Source organism: Canis lupus, chromosome 26, assembly GCF_048164855.1.
Source record: "Canis lupus baileyi chromosome 26, mCanLup2.hap1, whole genome shotgun sequence".
NCBI lineage: Eukaryota > Metazoa > Chordata > Mammalia > Carnivora > Canidae > Canis > Canis lupus.
Window position 1 is genome coordinate 23334605 of NC_132863.1, and position 17178 is coordinate 23351782.

The 17178-nt window shown below is 55.3% G+C and overlaps 1 protein-coding gene across 1 annotated transcript; it reads left to right on the forward strand.

Moving 5' to 3' along the window:
• Positions 1-3468: 3468 nt before the first annotated feature.
• MYLK2 (myosin light chain kinase 2) lies at positions 3469-17039 on the forward strand. The gene is made up of 12 exons (XM_072800470.1): positions 3469-3765; positions 4240-4771; positions 5704-6005; positions 7627-7732; positions 8326-8419; positions 10707-10816; positions 10901-11042; positions 13718-13788; positions 13912-14040; positions 14598-14750; positions 14940-15072; positions 16083-17039. The coding sequence occupies exons 1-12, from the start codon at positions 3714-3716 to the stop codon at positions 16161-16163; spliced, it is 1905 nt and encodes a 634-aa protein (XP_072656571.1). The 5' UTR covers positions 3469-3713; the 3' UTR covers positions 16164-17039.
• Positions 17040-17178: the final 139 nt, after the last annotated feature.

Below are 17178 nucleotides of genomic sequence, written 5' to 3' on the forward strand. Positions count from 1 at the left end.
AGGTTTCCCCAGGCCCCTCCCCTGTGCCTCCAAGGGAGCGCTGAGAAGCCCGGGGACTCCCAGGGAGCAGCTGGCCCAGCCGAGCTTAACCCTGGGCGGGCGAGCAAGCTGCAGGCAATCCCGTGGATCCGGAACCAGGCCAGCCTCTCATCCCAGCGGGAGGGATGGCGGAGGAGCCTGCGGGACAGCTGAGCCCTCTACCTGGGGTGTCCACAACATTATCGGGAGCCCATAGTGCTGCCAGGACTGTGCCAAGCGCTCTACAGACCGTGTGCTCGCTCCGCACTCCCAGCCACCCTGCGAGAGGCGATGGGGCAGAGTAGTTATGTGCCAAGCCTGGGCTTAGACGGCTCAAACCCAGCTCTGTGAGTTTGCCCTGTGACTTAGTTTTCCTGTCACATCTGTGAAATGGGGATAAAATGGCTGACATTTATACAGCACCTACTATGTCCCCATGTACCGTTCTAAATGCTTTGTGTACCTCCCCATGGAGGAAGGTGCTCGTCCTGTAGATAAGAAAATAGTAACAGCGTTTGTCCAAGCCTGGGTTCCTAGTCTCAGAGCTCCTTAACCACCACTCTTTAGGTTTGTTGTCATCAAGTTGCTTACCTCCTTCTCCGCCCCCCTGACACTGCCACCTGGGGCACGATCCGCTTAGTAAGAGCTTAAGAAATGCTACTTGTTTGGGAACCGTAACAGTAACAAATGTAGCAAATAAAGCCCCTTATGTTGTCCTAGCTCCGATTTGGGTCTCAACAGGAGGTGGTGCTGGATTCAAATCTGAACAGTTGGCAGCTACTCAGTGGCTGTGTACTTCCCGAGATGAGCCCCTTCCCCTCTCTTGGCAACAGCTTCCGCAGTTTTAAAGTGGCCTAATCCTGGGCCCTGCAGTCCTTTGTGAGGATTCAGTGAGCTGGGTAAAGCCCTTGGCAAAATCAGGCCTGGCCCTTCCTGAGCACTCACTCCATAAATACGGTACCGACAGCCATAGTTAATAACAAGGGAATGTAGGCAAGGGCCATGGTCCTAGAGCCATCCCACAGACCCAGTCCAGAGCCTTGCCAGTCAGTTGCTTACTCATCAGACACCGACTGGCAAGTACACTTTGTGCTGGGGAAACACGTGGGCATCATAAAGCCCCTGCCCTCAAGGGGCTCCTAGAGACAATCAGTGGTGGGATCAGCCTGGAGCCAAAGGAGGCCAAAGGAGGGGGAGTCCAACATTACAGGCTAAACCATAACATGCTGTGGAAATGACCAAATAGAGGGCCAGGGGGCCCCCAATAGCAGGCACAGAGAGGGAGCTTTTCAGCCTTCAGATCGCTGTCAGACCACAAAGGTGGGGTACCCGGCCGGGACAGAGGGGCGAGACACATGCTGGGAGATCTTAGGGAAGAAAGAGGACTTTGGGCTTTGAAGAAGGACATTTCTGGCTCAGCTCCGTTGTAGGATGACTTTGGGCATGTGACTCTCTTGATCCCTGTCTTCATCTAGGGAACAAGATGGAAGCTCCCCATAGAGTTATTATCAAGATGGAGTTTGCAGACAACGAGGCTAGAGCTGACAGTGGACCCTCAAAAAATGGGAGCTCCCTTCCCCTAGGAAAGCCCGGGTTCAGATCCTCATCTGTCCCCAACAAGCCATATGGCTTTGGATAAGTTGGCGAACTGCCTGGGCCTCAGTTTCCTCATCTGTAATAGTACTTACCTTCTTGGGTTGTTGTGAAGCTCATACGAGTGAGTCTACATGAGAGCACTTGGAGCAAGGCCTCACACACCGGTGAGGGCTAGACAGGCATCCAGGAATGTTTTTGCTTCCCAGGGGAGGCAGACTGTCACCTGGATCTCAGAGGAAGGAAACGGAAGAGAGGAGGGCCAGAAGGGCAAGAAGTCATCAAGACGGGAAGGGGTCCCAACTTTGGATGTTGCTAGCCTCTGCCAGCAACCCCAACATTTGATCACTTAAAAAAAAAAATTGCTCATTTTGAATAGTATTCCATTCACATGGTCCAAATACAAAAATGTAAAAGGGAGTGCAGTGACATCTCCCCACCCCCACCCCTTCTCCCCAGTTTCTTACTTGTTGTCCTGAAGAAATTCCTATGCATATAAAGTGAAAGTTTATGTGTTATTATATATTACCACCTTCGGCCCAAATGATAGCATGTTCTACATGCTATTCTGCATATGGCTTAAATTTTGCTTTCATTTTGGAGGTTGCTTCCCATCATTTCATTCACAGCCTCCTCAATCTCTCTCTTTTTTCTTTTAAGATCTTATTTATTTATTCACGAGAGACACACAGAGAGAGAAAGAGACAAGCAGAGGGAGAAGCAGGCTCCCTGAGGGGAGCCCAATGAGGAACTCGATCCCAGGACCCAGGATCACGACCTGAGCCAAAGGCAGATGCACAACCACTGAGCCACCCAAGTGCCCCTCACAGCCACCTCAATCTTGTTCACAGCTACAGAATTTTTCTTTTTGCTCAGACCTGCTGCTCATTTCCACCTCCCTCCTTTTGAGGGCAGGGCTGGTTTCCTTCATGTGAGAGAGTACCGGTGGAGGGACAGGGTGGGTCACCACAGTCCGACCCTGAACTCAGACGCCCACTGCAGGGCTGTTTCAAGTGCACTCAGCTCAGCCAGCCTTCCAGGCGCCCCTCAGAGACAGGCTCTGGGTAGGCAGCCCCTGGATGGTGGAAGGCTCTTTGGATCATACCTCTCCCCATCCATCTCAGCTTCATCATCTTGGTCTTGAGTGGCCCCCAGGCCACCACTGTGGTGGAGGATTCTTGGGAAAGACTCCACCAGCCCCCTCCTTTCAAGAAGGCCACTGGGGAGAACCAATCTGCTTGGTGCGGGGTGGGCATGAGCACTGACCCTCTCCCACTGCTGCTTGGGGCAGCCTCCGTCTCTCCAGGAGCCCCAGAAAAATACATTTTCAAAAGAAAAGACTTTCAGGCCCCTGCACAGGTTGAGCAAGTGCCCCTGAGACAATTTCTTCTCCAGAGATGCCCCCAGCAGGTCTGGATGCCAGGAGCAGGATCATGGGCACAGAGCTGGACAGTGGGGTCAGGGTGATTATCCCCATGGCCTACATGTCTCTAAGCAGTTTCTGGGCAACCCCAAGAGATGCGGCATGCAGGTGTGCAGAGCCAGGGCCAGGGCCGAGCACAGTCTTGCCCTCCAGCCCTGCCCGGGAGCCCCTCTTGTGCCAGGTCCCCTGCCTGGACAGGTCCAAGCCAGTGACACTGGGCAAGGCCTGGGAAAAGGCTGCTCCCTTGGGGGCCTAGTGGCCCCCTCCTTTTTCTCTTCCTGCCTGTTCCAACACTACTCTCCCCCCCGGTCGGTCTGTGGGAAGAATGCCGTGTCCTCTGAACGGGGGCCAAGAGTGACAGGTGGTGGCAGTCCGAGCTGCATGGCCCCTGGTGTAAGGGATCCTCTCCTCCGTCCCCGCCTCCCCTGCCCGCGCCCCTGCCTCCGCCTCTGCCCACCCAGCCCAATCCCTTACAACTGCCCCAGGAGCACTCCTGGGCAGCTGCTGCAAGTCAGGCGGCCATCAGGTTGCCCCTCTCTGCTCCAAAAGCCTCAGTCAGCTGGCCCTGGCTCCTCTCAGCCAGACAAGAGAAGGAACCTGACAGCCTGACACACCTCAGTCTTCTTTCTGCAGCTAGAAAGACTTGGGTAGACAAGAGAAGCACACGCCTCCCTACCTCATGGCGGCAGAAAACGGAGCAGTGGAGCTGGAAATCCAGAGCCCATCAACAGGTGCCAAGCTGGGGCAGGATACAGAGGGAGGAGCCTGGGAAGGGGTGTTTGAATCCAGGTCCAGGCCCATTCCTCAGTGGGAGTTCTGTGCCCCCGCGGCCTTTTCTGTATGGCTCATGAAGGGCCCAGAAATTATAACTATTTCTGGGTAAGTTTGGGCGGGATTGAGGGCCTATGCGAAGCCCTCCCTGGAGAGACAGGGAAAATGTTAAGCCCTCATGATGGCACCCAAACATTCAAGGCCAGGGATGGTGGGGGTATCAAGGTGCATCAGAGGACCAGAAGTCTCCCCCAGGGGCCTCTAAGGTGCCAGCGACCCATCTCTAGAGGCCATTAGATGGCCCCAGAGCCTCAGTGGGACATGCATTCGCAGATCGCTGCCTAGGTGGGGACTTGGGCCCAGAGCTGGTCCTTGGCCAGCCTGGTCCCAGGAGGGGAGGGTGGATCCTGACCGGTATCCCTCTTCCTTCTCAGACAAGGCACCTAATGGTACAGCAGGTGAAGGACCTCTGGCTACAGAGAAAGAGTCTGGTCCACCAGATCCAAAGAAAGGTCCTGGGCCCCCAGATGGGAAGAAGGAACCTGGCCCCTCAGACCCAAAGGAAGAACCTGGCCCCCCCGATGCAAAGAAAGAACCCGGGACCCCACAACCAAAGAAAGAGCCTGACCCACCCACCGTGCAGAAAGATGCCAAAGTTGCTGCCCTAAAGAAAGAGGACGAGGCCCTGGCCCAACCCTCAACTAGCAGCCAGGGCCCTGAGGGAAAAGGTGATATGGGTGGGGGGCCTGCGGAGGGCGGTGTTGGGCAGCCAGCAGCCCTGCCGCAGGAGACTGCGACAGCGGAGGCCAGCGTCAAGAAGCCCAGTGCCAAGCAGGAGGAGGCCTCAGGCAGCCAGGGCCCCCCAGAGCCCAAGGCACACAAGAAGGCGGCCGAGGGCCAAGCAGGGGTCAGGAGGGGCTCACCCGCCTTTCTGCACAGCCCCAGCTGCCCTGCCATCATCTCCAGGTGAATGTCCCCTGTCTGGCAGTGGGGAGGGGTCCAAGGCTCTGTCCCCAGAAGTTGTGTTTAGTTCCTATGTCTTGGGCGTCCTTGTCACCACGTTCAGTGCCAGATTGGGCAGGGGCAGTTCTGATGTATAGTATCTGTCCTGGGCATTGGTTCTACTACCTTGCGCCCCTGCAGAAATCAGGACATGGTGATAGTTCATAGACACCTGGAATGTCAAGTCAGAGAGGTCCTCGAAGACTTCTTCATGGAGCTAGTGGAATCCAGAGTTCCCCTTACTCTGTGTACTTGGTTCTAGCCAAGGGCAGGACTGAGATATTGGGAGGAAAAGATAACATTTCTTCTTACTATGATATAAAAAATAACTAATAATTAGATTGATAGATCATTTCTAATGCTTTCATAACTTTAATATAGACCAGTCTTATGAGGCAATCTGTTAGACTTACCTGAATGCTAATCATATGAATGATATTAATGATACATTATAAACCACAATAATAGCACTCTATCAGTCTGAATTATGTATTAATATCAATTAATACATTGATATCACCGATACATTAATCAATTGCATTGCCACAGTTTGTATGAATCAAGAGCTCCATAATCTAATTGTAATCACATAATGATTAACCAAAACAACAATCCCATTAGTAGATGTTAATGATCTATTAGTGCATTGAGAGTCAAGATAATGACCACCGTCATGTATAGTGTTATTAATGTCCCTTGATTTAGTATAAAGTGAATTCGAATGCCTCACCCCGTGTATTTGAGGACATGGTGGGGACCAGAGCAGGAAGGGAGAATAGGGTATGGTTGTATTGACTCTGAATTACAGAAGAGCCTATGGAAGCATCAAGGCCTCCTGGAGGCAGAAGCAGTGCTGTAGCTGTTAAAGGCCTCACCTTTGTGTTCTCACATTCTAGGCCTGAGAAGCTGCCAGCTGAGGAACCCCTGAATGAGGCATCAGACCTCATCTTTGAAGGGGTGCCTGTGACCCCCAGCCCCAAGGATCCGGAGCTAGCCAAGGTAGAAGAAGGAGGGAAGAACATCCCGGCAGAGAGCCAGAAGGAAGCTGGAGAGAAGGCTTCAGGCCAGGCTGACCAGGCTGTGGTGCAAGGGGACACCTCAAGGGGGATCGAGTTCCAGGCTGTTCCCTCGGAGAAATCGGAGGTGGGGCAGGCCCTCTGTCCCACAGCCAAGGAGGAGGACTGCTTCCAGATTTTGGGTAGGCCAGGGCAGGTGGGGGCTGGGGAGGGAAGGGGGGGTCCCCAGGTGTCCCCACGTCTCCCTGTTTAGAGGACTGAGCTTCTCTGAGCCATGCCTCACCCAGGCTGACCCATCTGGGTGTCACACAACTCTAAGAAGTACAAGTTCCTAGTCTCTTTTGATAGATGAGGAAATGGAGTCTCAGAGAAAGGGAAATGGAGTGAGTGCCCCAAATCCACAGCTAGGACAGGATTTGAACCTATCCAAACAGAGCCACTTCAGAGCTCGCTTTTGGCTTTCTTTTACTTTGTAATGGGATTTTGAAAAAAAAAAAATCAGGTTTTGGAGCAGCACCAACTCTCCGGACAGTGGAATTTGAAGTCAGTCTGTAGAATGGCTCAAAGGCCAGGCTTTGGTAGTTAAAGGACGTCCTGGAGGGGGTGGGGAGGGTCATGAGAGCCATAGAGGGCTGGTGAGCTGAGAAGCATAGGTGCCTGTGCATGGGAGCAGTGACCAAGGAAGCTGGGCACGTGAGATGGGGCAGGACTGTGGAGTGGCCTTAAGTGACGATCAGACAAGGAGCTGGTGGTTTGGTGGTTTATTCAATTGGCAGCAGGAGCCACTGAGCATGAGCAAGCTTGGGGAGCAGGTGAATAGGGAAAAGGCCTGGGTAGGGGTGCGGCAGGGCTGGGGGTGGGGTGAGATAGGGTCAGAAGAGCCCAGAGTGTCCTGACACCCATCCCCTCCAGGCTGAGGTGCCTTGGAAGCCCAGCCAGCCTGCCGGGTCAGCGGCACAGTGCCACCCAGACAGGGTGGGAGGGCCTGGCGGCAGGGTGGCAGCCAGGAGACCTGCCACCTCCCCCAAGCAGCAGCAGAAACTTCTCCCTCGCCCCCTCCAGAAATCACATCCTTGGGGTGACGGGACCTGAACAACCTCCAAGGGCCATCAGATTTATCACCAGCCCGGCTTCCCTGCTGTCTCTTGCTATTTATAAAGAGGTTTCCATTCCCGATGACTCAGCCTGTCGGCCGCCAGGGCCCGCTGTTCCCCATGGTTGCCGCTAGGTGGCGGCCCCTCCCCACAAACATTTCCGTCCCCGGCTCCTCCCGGCCCTCCCCCTGCCCTTGGGCCATGCCCAGGTTGGGCAACCATTCTGCCAGGCCTGCCAGCTCCTGGTGTAATTAGAGGGGATGGTAGGCGGGTCCCGTCACCTACCCCATCATTCAGGCATAGTAAGGCCTCTCTGGCACTCCACGATTTCGTGTCCCCCACTGCCTCCCCCCCCACCCCCCCCACAGCCAACTTTTATTCTTTAATGGAAATGCAGATAGTTTGGGTTGGAGACTTCACACCTTATAATGCCAGAGGGTCTGAGAAGTCCAATCAGCTGTCCCCATTGTTGTGCTAGGAGACGCTGAGCCCCCTCTGACAGAGTCCCAAGGCCATTTTGTGTGTTGGTGGCAGAGCTGAAACTGGAAACTGGGACCCCCTAGCCCCTATCCTGGAGCCAGCTGTCCTCCAGGTATCACTTGGTGAACTTCCCCGGATGGAGCCCAGGCCAGGCAGGAGGGGGTGGTGCTGGGGCGCATGCTCAGCAGCCCCTGGCCCTGACTGTGATGGTTCTGCTCTGCCTCCCCAGATGATTGTCCGCCACCCCCAGCCCCCTTTCCCCACCGCATCGTGGAGCTGAGGCCTGGGAACGTCAACAGTCAATTCAGCCTGAACTCCAAGGAGGCGTTGGGCGGGTGAGAGCTGGGACCCCGAGCCCCTGACCCACAGGCAGGAGAGCATCAAGCCCCGACATGTGCAAGGCCCCCACACACCTCAATTGTACATGATCTACACAGACACAACTAATTCCACATGCTCACTTGCCTCTTCCTACATAAGCTGTCACGTGGGTTGATACGCACTCATGTCCAAGTGTCTCACACAGACACACCATTGATTAGGCAGTATTTCCCATAGGAGACGAGCAGTACTTTCCTGTCTGTTTTAGTTTCAGGTACCACCCTAACCACCTCAAAGGGCTTCATAAAAAGCCCTATAGGTGCCTTCTTCTGGGGCCCAGAGCCCCAGGGCTCATGCTTATGACAAGGCTGTGAGCTGTAACATCAGGGGCCATCCTGTGGATGAGCCTACCCGTCCTGTGCCCATGGTTTGTGCGATTCAGCCACTGTCCCTGCAATAGAGCTCACAGCTTCAGGAGGGAGTCAGGGTAGCCGGGGCAAGCATCCCATCTCACAGAGAGGGATCCAGACAGGAGCAGAACACAAGCTCCTACCTCAGCCCGGTTCCCCCCAGGAACCCTCTCCCTCCCAACCTCTTCTCTCTTCAGCGGCAAGTTTGGAGCAGTCTGTACCTGCACAGAGAAAGCCACAGGCCTCAAGTTGGCAGCCAAGGTCATCAAGAAACAGACACCCAAAGACAAGGTAGTAGGGGCTGGCTCCGTGGGATGGAGAGGGGATCCTTCAAGTGCAAACGTCTCACCTCCCTCCATCCATATGTCTGCACCAGGGGCTTGGTGTGTGAACCTTGATGCGCTGAAGATGTCACTCAGATAGACAGATGGACAGACAGACAACCCTGCCACAGGGGCCTGAAGCCCCTACCCATAAACAAGACACCTCAGGTGGTGAACTTACCCTGGGGACTTCCCCTTCTAGGCACAGGACCTTCCTGCCTTCTGTTTGGTTCAAACACAATGAGTGTGGGCTCTGTGCCAGGCCCTGTGCTGGGCACTGGGGGTCCCAAAGTGAAATGAGTATGGTTTCCGCCCTCAGGGAGTGCCAAGGTAATCAGACCTGTCCAGAACTGTGCCTCCACACCTGGCCCAGGCTGGGTTCAGAGGCCGAGGGCAGTGTTTGTTTAAGGAACGAATGAAAGAGTGGATGAATGAATGAATGTAGGCAGAGGCCCATGTGGAGCAAGAGTCAGGTGCGTGAGGAGGTGATGACTACCTAGCCACCTGTTGTGGTGAGGGCTGTAACTCAGGAAAGCTAGGGTGGGGGTCAGGCAGGGTCTCAGGTGGGGTCAGGAGGGGATCGAGTGAGTTTCAGCAGAGAGTTTAGAGGGGGTCAGGTGGAGGTCAAGAGGGGGTAAGGAGGGGACTGCAGAGGAGCCTTCTGATTTAGCCGGCCTGTCTCTCTCCAATGAAGGCTCAAAGGGGTTGCTGGTTCCAGTGGAGAGGCAGGGAAGAGAGTTTCAAGCCGAGGGGACTATGAGAGGGAAAGCCTGAAGAACAGGAGTGACAGAGGCCTGTTATGGACCTTTGGGTTGAGGCAGGGAAGCCAGGAAGTAAGCTTATGGTCATCTGAGACAGAGACACAGCACCTGTGGAGGCCTTGAGCCCAGGAGGAGCATGAGGAGAAGCTCCAGAGCCCAGCAGCCCTGCCTTTCCATCACAGCTCTAGCACATTGGGAAGCCATGCAGTTTCCATGTGACTTCATCTTTCTCCAGCTCTTGCACTTGCCTGCTGGGTCTCCAGGCCTCTGTCATGGACCTGGCTCAGTATAGATGCTCAAGATATCTGCTCTGGAGATTAATAAGAATCCGCTCCTGATTAGTTAATTATTGAGCCCTTTTTCTGGGCCATTCACTGTGCCAGGTGCTGGGGAAGCAGCAGTGAAGTCCATGAGTCCCTGTCCTCCTGGGCTGACATGCTAGAACAAGGGCAGACAACTAAACACAACATGGGCAGAAAGCATGGCATTAGGAACTGAGAAGTGCTAGGAAGAAATATAATGCCAGGTAGGGGACAGGGAGTGTAGGGCCCATGGGGGCCATCAAGATAGGGTGGTGAGGTCAGGCATCTCTTGAGGAAGCATGGGTCCAGTGAGACGTGAATGAAGTACTAGAATCATGGAGAAAATGGGAAAATCGGGACAGTGATGTGATGCTGAGGAGTGAGGGGACAGGCAGGGGAAAGGGACCCATCTGTAGCATTTAGAAATTTCCCTGGTTACAAATATTCCTACCATGGCTGATTTCAAGCTACCAGTGTGACAGTTGGCATCCACCCTTTCTGAAAGTGACAAATAATGGCAGCTTAGGCCAAGAAGGCAGTGGTGGAACAGGTGAGAAGTTGCTGGATTTGAAATCTAGAGGGATTTCCCGATGCAGGGTGTGAGAATGAGAGGAATCTGGGTCAGCTCCTGTTTGTCCTGCATGCCTAGGCAAGGGGGCCTGCCCTTTTGCAGACAGGCAAGCTGAAGGCTACTCAGCTGTGGGGCAGGGGTAGTGGAAAGGGTTTCATTTGGACCTGAGAGATCCAGGATGTCTCTTAGCCATCCGAGGGGAATGGCAGTTAGGCCTTTGGAGCTGTTGGTGCCTGCAGTTCAAGGGCACGTTCAGTGGTGGAAATGAGGATTTGGGAATTAATCACATTTGCATGGAATGGCAAGGACTTGAGGAGAAAGCCCAGGGAGAGAGTGCAGTGGGGAGAGTGATGAGTGGAGGACTGGCCCTCAGGCACCCCAGTATTCAATCGGGGGGGGGGGGGAGGAACTGGCAAAGGAACGGTCTCCCGGCAGGAATGACCCACGGCAAGGACATGAGCTGGGGGTAGGGAGAGATGGGAAGCAAGGAGGCCAGCAAGGAGGAGGCCGGGCAGTGGTGGAGGCCAGGCCTGACAGGTCTGGTCCAGAGCAGAGGTATGGAGGGTGGAGGGCAGTGTGCGGTGACACTCCGGTTGTAACCCTGGCTTCCCTGGTGCCCAGGAAATGGTGATGCTTGAGATCGAGGTGATGAACCAGCTGAACCACCGCAACCTGATCCAGCTCTATGCGGCCATCGAGACCTCGCATGAGATAGTCCTGTTCATGGAGTAGTGAGTGCTGGCAGTGGGGCAGGGGATTGGGTGGCGGTGCCAGCTGGCCCGGAAGCAAGCCTGTAGAGGGGTCTGTGCACACAGCATCGAGGGCGGCGAACTCTTCGAGAGGATTGTGGATGAGGATTATCAGCTGACTGAGGTGGACACCATGGTGTTTGTCAGGCAGATCTGCGACGGGATCCTCTTCATGCACAAGATGCGGGTTCTGCACCTGGACCTCAAGGTACTGAGGCTGGGGCCTCCCGGGATGGGCAGGAGCAGCATCTGGCCACGTAAAACCAGGGTTGCAAGCAGCTATCCCTCCAACCTCCCATTGGTCCTTCTCATCCTCTCTCCATCCTTCTATCTGTAGATCTCAAGGGGTTTATTGAGGCTTTACTAAGTACCAGAGCCAGGTATACAAAAGAGAGTAAAATACACTTGGTCCTAGCTCTCAGGGGCTTCTAGTGTAGTACTAAGTGCACATCCTCTGTTCTGTGAGCCCCAAGCTCAGCGTCTCATGCATAGAACTTGCTGAGTGTTGCTAAAGTGTTGCTGGCCCCTCACAGTGCTGGGAGCGTTTGTTCATTTACTCCACAAGTGTCTGCGGAGGCCCTCCTATATGGGCGGCAGTGTTGTAGGTAGTGGACATCCAGTAGTCAACAAAATGGCCAAAAATGCCTGCCCTCGTGGAACTTTTGTTCTAGAAGGGGAGTCAGGAAAGTAAATCAATTAAGTATAGCATGAGTGCAGCAACAGACATGCGAGAGGCGCCAGCAAAAAGTGAAAGAATATTGGGATCCCTTCTCTGACCTTGCTCCATCCCTTGCACAGAGCTGGTCAGGGAGAGCAAATGGGCTGCTTCGGGCATGAGGCCGGCTGTGGTCAGCTGGTCGCAGGTGCTGGAGCACGAAGCTGGCTGTGGTGTAGGGGAGGCAGGAGCAGTGCGTGCGCCGGGGGCCGGGGGGCTAGTGTCTGCAGGACAGGGGGCAGGGCTGGCACCCATCGGCCTGGTGGCTAGGACCTGCGTTCGTTCCTCTGATGATTACCTGTCGAGTGCCTCTCTTGAGTGAGGCTGCTCCTGTGCTGCTGGGCACTGTGCCGAGCACGGGCATTACCGCAGGGGTGACGAAGGACGCGCCCCTGTCCCCTGGAGCCTCCAGGTTAGTGGGGGACACAGACGTTTCTAAAATAGATAATTTTCAACCTGTGACAAGCGTTATAAAAAGTATGCGAGGGTAACGGGGAGGCAGAGCAGGTGAATGTGGAGAGGCAGCGGGGGGGCCAGAGCCTGGGGCAGAAGTGGGGCTGGGCCTGGCCTACACCCCTGCCGGGCTGGCTCGGGGTCAGAGCGGTTCTGGGGGGCTGTGTGAACCTTCCGGCAGCCCACCTGCGGGCGGGCGTGCTCACCCGTAGGTGGGAGGTGGGAGGCTAAGGGCTTCCTTTGTCTTCCTGACCAGTGAGGGTAAGGAGGTGGGTTTTTCAACGGGCAACGTGGCAGCTGGGAATCTCGGAGGCGCCTGTCACCACCAAGCGCATAGAGGAAGGGGGCTGGTGCCAGTGCCTGTGGTGGAGGGAAGAAGGGTATGATCTGAAAATGGAGCCAATCTGATTTGCTGATGTGGGAGGGGGTAGGAGACAGAGAAAGGGGAGAGTAGGGTGACTCCTGAGCTTCTGGACAGAGCTGGCACCTGCGCAACGCGTCGGAGACCTGTCATTGCCCCGCAAAAGCCAGTGCCTGTGGGGCAGAGCAGGGTCCCCGGTTAAAGCACAGCACCTGGGGAAGAAGCTGTCTTAAACCTCTTTATCCTTAAATGTGTTTTTTCAGGATAGCAGTAAGTTTCTCATTGAAAAGGGGTCTCACTGGGATCCCTGGGTGGCGCAGAGGTTTGGCGCCTGCCTTTGGCCCAGGGCGCGATCCTGGAGACCCGGGATTGAATCCCACGTCGGGCTCCCGGTGCACGGATCCTGCTTCTCCCTCTGCCTGTGTCTCTGCCTCTCTCTCTCTCTCTGTGTGTGACTATCATAAATAAATAAAAATTAAAAAAAAAAGAAAAGAAAAAGGGTCTCACAGTGAAGTAAGTTGGGCAAACCGTGGCCTGAAGGCCCCTCCCAGGGCCCTTTGGGAAGTCTCGATCCTTCAGGAGGGATCGGAGTATGTCTTGCTCCCCCAAAAGATTGTACCCTGGGATCTTCCTCTGCTTTCCCTGTTTTGTTCAAACACCAGGTTGAGCTACTCAGGTCATTAGCTGGATGCATCAGTTCAAAAAACCACCTTCAGAACGGACCCTCTCATCAAATGCCCGCAGAGCCCAGATGAACAACGAGGGCTAGGCCAGGGTGGGTGGAGAACTCGGAGACCTGGGGGCCAGACACCTGGCTCAGGCGGCAGTGGTTACTGACACCAGGTGCTGTGTGGCTGTGTGGTGAGGGCTTCTGGGGCTTCAGGAGGTGTCAGAGATCAGGAAAGCAGTGTTTTTGTGTGAAGTCTCCTGCCTTTTAACCATTATTAACTACCTAAAATATTTCTGCCTTGGGACCTTAGATTAGTCCTATGTCCTTGTGTTATGTGAGAAGGAAATGGAGGCCCTTCCAGGAACGTCATTCTCACACTCACCTGTGCTGGTGCCACAGGATTCCCAGGAGCCTTGGCTGAGCACTTCCTCAGTGCCTTAGTTGGACACTGGTTGGGGGAACAAGGAGGCCAGGAAAAGATGGTTCCTGCCCTGGGAAAGTCCGTCTCAGGGCTTTAGGGTCCTTGTCTGTGCCAGGAGCAGGCAGGTCCAGGGGTCTCTGACGGGCTGCCCACTTTGGCAGCCTGGGCCTCTGGTCCAGAGAGCTTGGGATGTGGGTGGATCTGGGTGCGGGGGAAGGGTGAGCTGGGTCAGAGGTCAATTCGGGCCACCCCCTTCTCCTCAGCCAGAGAACATCCTGTGCGTCAACACCACAGGCCATATGGTGAAGATCATTGACTTTGGCCTGGCACGGAGGTACCACCCTGGTGGGTGGGGAGGGCAGGGCAAGCCTTTGAGGTGGGCAGGAGACAGGGGAGGTGCGGAGGGTGCCAGAGAATGGGCCAGGGCAGTGCTCTGACCTCTTGCTCTCACTCCCAGGTATAATCCCAATGAGAAGCTGAAGGTGAATTTTGGGACACCAGAGTTTCTGTCACCTGAGGTGGTGAATTATGACCAAATCTCTGATAAGACAGACATGTGGAGTATGGGGGTCATTACCTATATGCTGTGAGTCCTGCAGGAGTTTGGTGTCTATGGGGGTGGGACACGTGGGTGGGCAGCTGGAACCAAAATTGGCCTTGGGGTCTTGGAAAGGTGGGTTCCATCTCCCCACTCCCTCAGTCAGGGGTTTGCAGAGATTGGGAGTGCTAGGGAGAACCAGAAAAGGAGAACTTCGTACCCATTTTGTAGATGAAGAAATGAAGGCCCTTCAAGGCATAATATCCTAATCTAGGGCTCTGGACAACAGATCTTTGATGAGTGGGGGCAGAGGGGCAGCAGACATTTTCTGTACATTCATCATTCCTCTTCTTCACTGTAACCCTGGGAAGCTGGGATGATTATGCCCATTTTATAAATGAGAAGAGTGAGGCTCAGAGAGGGGAAATGACTTGCCCAAGGTCACCCAGCCAGAGTCAAGCCCAGGTTTATCCCACTCGAGAGGCTGGGTGTCTTTTCAGGATATGGTGCTGCTTCCTAGGATCTACCTCCATCTCCTGGGCCCCCAAAGGTGACTCAGTATCTCCAGCCTCACCTCCCTGCTCCCTGACATCCCCTCTCCCCAGGCTGAGCGGCCTCTCCCCCTTCCTGGGAGATGATGACACAGAGACGCTAAACAACGTTCTCTCTTCCAACTGGTACTTTGATGAGGAGACCTTTGAGGCTGTGTCCGATGAAGCCAAAGACTTTGTCTCCAACCTCATTGTCAAGGACCAGAGGTGAGGCTCATTTGAGGACACAAACCCCAAGCATGCAAGCCCCGTGTGTGTGTGTGTGTGTGTGTGTGTGTGTGTGTGTGTGTGAGTGTGTGCATGTGGGCTGGCAAGGTAGGAAGAGGGCCGGTCCGGCTGGGTTCTGGTGCTTCACAAGCATGCCGCCCGCCCTCACCACACTGCCCCCTCCCACAGGGCCCGGATGAGCGCTGCCCAGTGCCTTGCCCACCCCTGGCTCAACAACCTGGCAGAGAAAGCCAAGCGCTGTAACCGACGCCTCAAGTCTCAGATCTTGCTTAAGAAATACCTCATGAAGAGGCGCTGGAAGGTACCACTGGATGGGGTGGGGAGGCGGGAGGGGCCGCAGGCGGGAAGAGCTCCTGGCACTAGATCCAGGCCCCACCAGCCCTGCCTTGGCAGCTTCTATGGACCAGGCCTAGCCCTGTCTGGAAAACAAGATTGGCTTTTCTCTCTTTGTCCTGGGCTGATTCCTGTCCTGGAGCAGTGACCCTCCACCCACCACCCCCACCGTGGGGAGGGGTGTCTATTTGAGGCTCATGCTCAGAAAAAGATCTCTGACTCCATCACAGACCTCTTCCCTTCATTTTACAAATACTTATTGAACATATACTACTTCTAGGCCCTGGGAGTACACCTATGGACAAAAGAGATAAGGATTTTAGTTCTTTGTGGACTTACTTTGGGTAGGGGCTGGGGAGTTATTAAAAAGGATTAAGGAAGGGGTCTAGAAAAAAAACTAAGGATGATCAGGAGTGCCAGGGGAGGGTTGCACTTTTAAATAGGGTGGTCAAGAAGGACCCACTGAGAAGGAACATGTGAACAAAAAACCCGAAGGAGGTGAGGAGTGAACCATGCTGATCTGGGGAGAAGAGTGTTCCAGGGAGAGGGAAGAGCCAGTGCAAAGGCCCTGAGGCACGAGCGTGGTTGGCAAGTGTGAGGAACAGGTAGGAGGCCAGTAAGGCTGGAGTGGGATGAGCAAGGGTTTAAGGCAGAAGAAATCAGACAGTAATGGGGGGCAGGAGGTGGAGGGATTTGTTGGCCATGGTAAGGGGCTTAGGTTTGAGTTGGAGTGAAACAGGAACTATTGGAGCATCTAGAGCAGAGAGGTACTCAGGTCTGGCTGCTTACCTGTTGAAGGAAGGAAGAGGGAATCCTGGAAGATACAGTATCATGGCCCCTCCTGTGGCCATTGTGGGCACTGCACCCTCCCTAGCGTCTGGCCATTGTGGAACGAAGACGGTCTTTAGGAGATGCTCAGCTGCCCCAGTGTCTCCAATGCCCCAAGGCTGACCGCCATCCTTCTCCCTCATCCCTCAGAAAAACTTCATTGCCGTCAGTGCTGCAAACCGCTTCAAGAAGATCAGCAGCTCGGGGGCACTCATGGCTCTGGGGGTCTGAGCCCCAGGAGCAGCTGAGGCCTGGACGCAGCCGCACGGTGGCCGGGGCTGAGGCCACACAGCCCAGAAGGCCAGAGCAGATGGGCCAGACCCCCAGGGTGAGCTGGCTAGGACAAGGCTGCGCCAGGCTGGGAGGCTCGGGGCTCCCCACGACCCCGCGCAGCGACTGCTTCCCCGACGTGAGCCGCCTCAGATGTGGCCTGAATCGATCCTGCTAATGCCTCCCCAGACAGATCCCCGGCCCCATCAGCCACAGCCCAGATGCCACAAGCCCTGTTGTTCCCTCCTCAGCTCCCCCTCTTGGAATCGCTGCCCTGGTGACCCCTGCTTGGCCTCACCTGGGGTATCCCTGGCTCGAGCTTGCTCCTAGCTGGACCGGGAAGACTGGGGGTCCCAGCATGTGGGGCTTCTGTGGTTGTGGCGGGAAGCCCTTGGTGGGGCAGGAAGGCAGCAAGGCCAATTCCTGAGGCCCAGCTGCCAGGGGAGACAGAGCAGGCTTTGTGAGAGAGGACCTCCATGCCCCCGCCCGCCTCCCCACTCCCAACAGATAAGGCCTAGTACACACCATCTGGCTTGGCCCAGCCCCCGCCCACCTTCCTTACGACCACCAACACACAGGAACTCTGTGTGAGAGACGGACGCCCAGCCCAGGCCTGGCGCAGGGGGAGAGGAGAGGCCTGGGGGACAGGGAGACCACCCCCGAGCTTGCCTGAGGGCCAGGCTGGCCCAGCCCAGCCACTCCGGGCCCTCGTCCTAAGGGTCACCCATGGCTTCAGATGATGGGGTCAGCGGGCCCAGGAGGAGTGGGAAGGCCTTCGGGCAGTCCCCAACCTGCTCTCAGCTTGTGCCTTGTAAATAAATGTACAGGTTGAATGTGGCTCCCTTCCCTCTGTGTGTGCATGCACTTGGGTGAGGTCAGAGATGACCACAGTTCACTGAGCACTGCTGTGTGCCAGGCCCTCCAGGGGCACTTCAGTGCACAGCGTGGTGGTTCCCGGCGCAACCTCAGGAGCCAG

Bases quoted from the DNA above. Each gene is read 5' to 3' on its own strand.
- MYLK2 (XM_072800470.1), top strand. From the start codon at position 3,714: ATGGCGGCAGAAAACGGAGCAGTGGAGCTGGAAATCCAGAGCCCATCA. The intron at 13,789-13,911 runs GTACCACCCTGG...TCTCACTCCCAG, and splicing joins GACTTTGGCCTGGCACGGAG to GTATAATCCCAATGAGAAGC. The intron at 14,751-14,939 runs GTGAGGCTCATT...CCCCTCCCACAG, and splicing joins CTCATTGTCAAGGACCAGAG to GGCCCGGATGAGCGCTGCCC.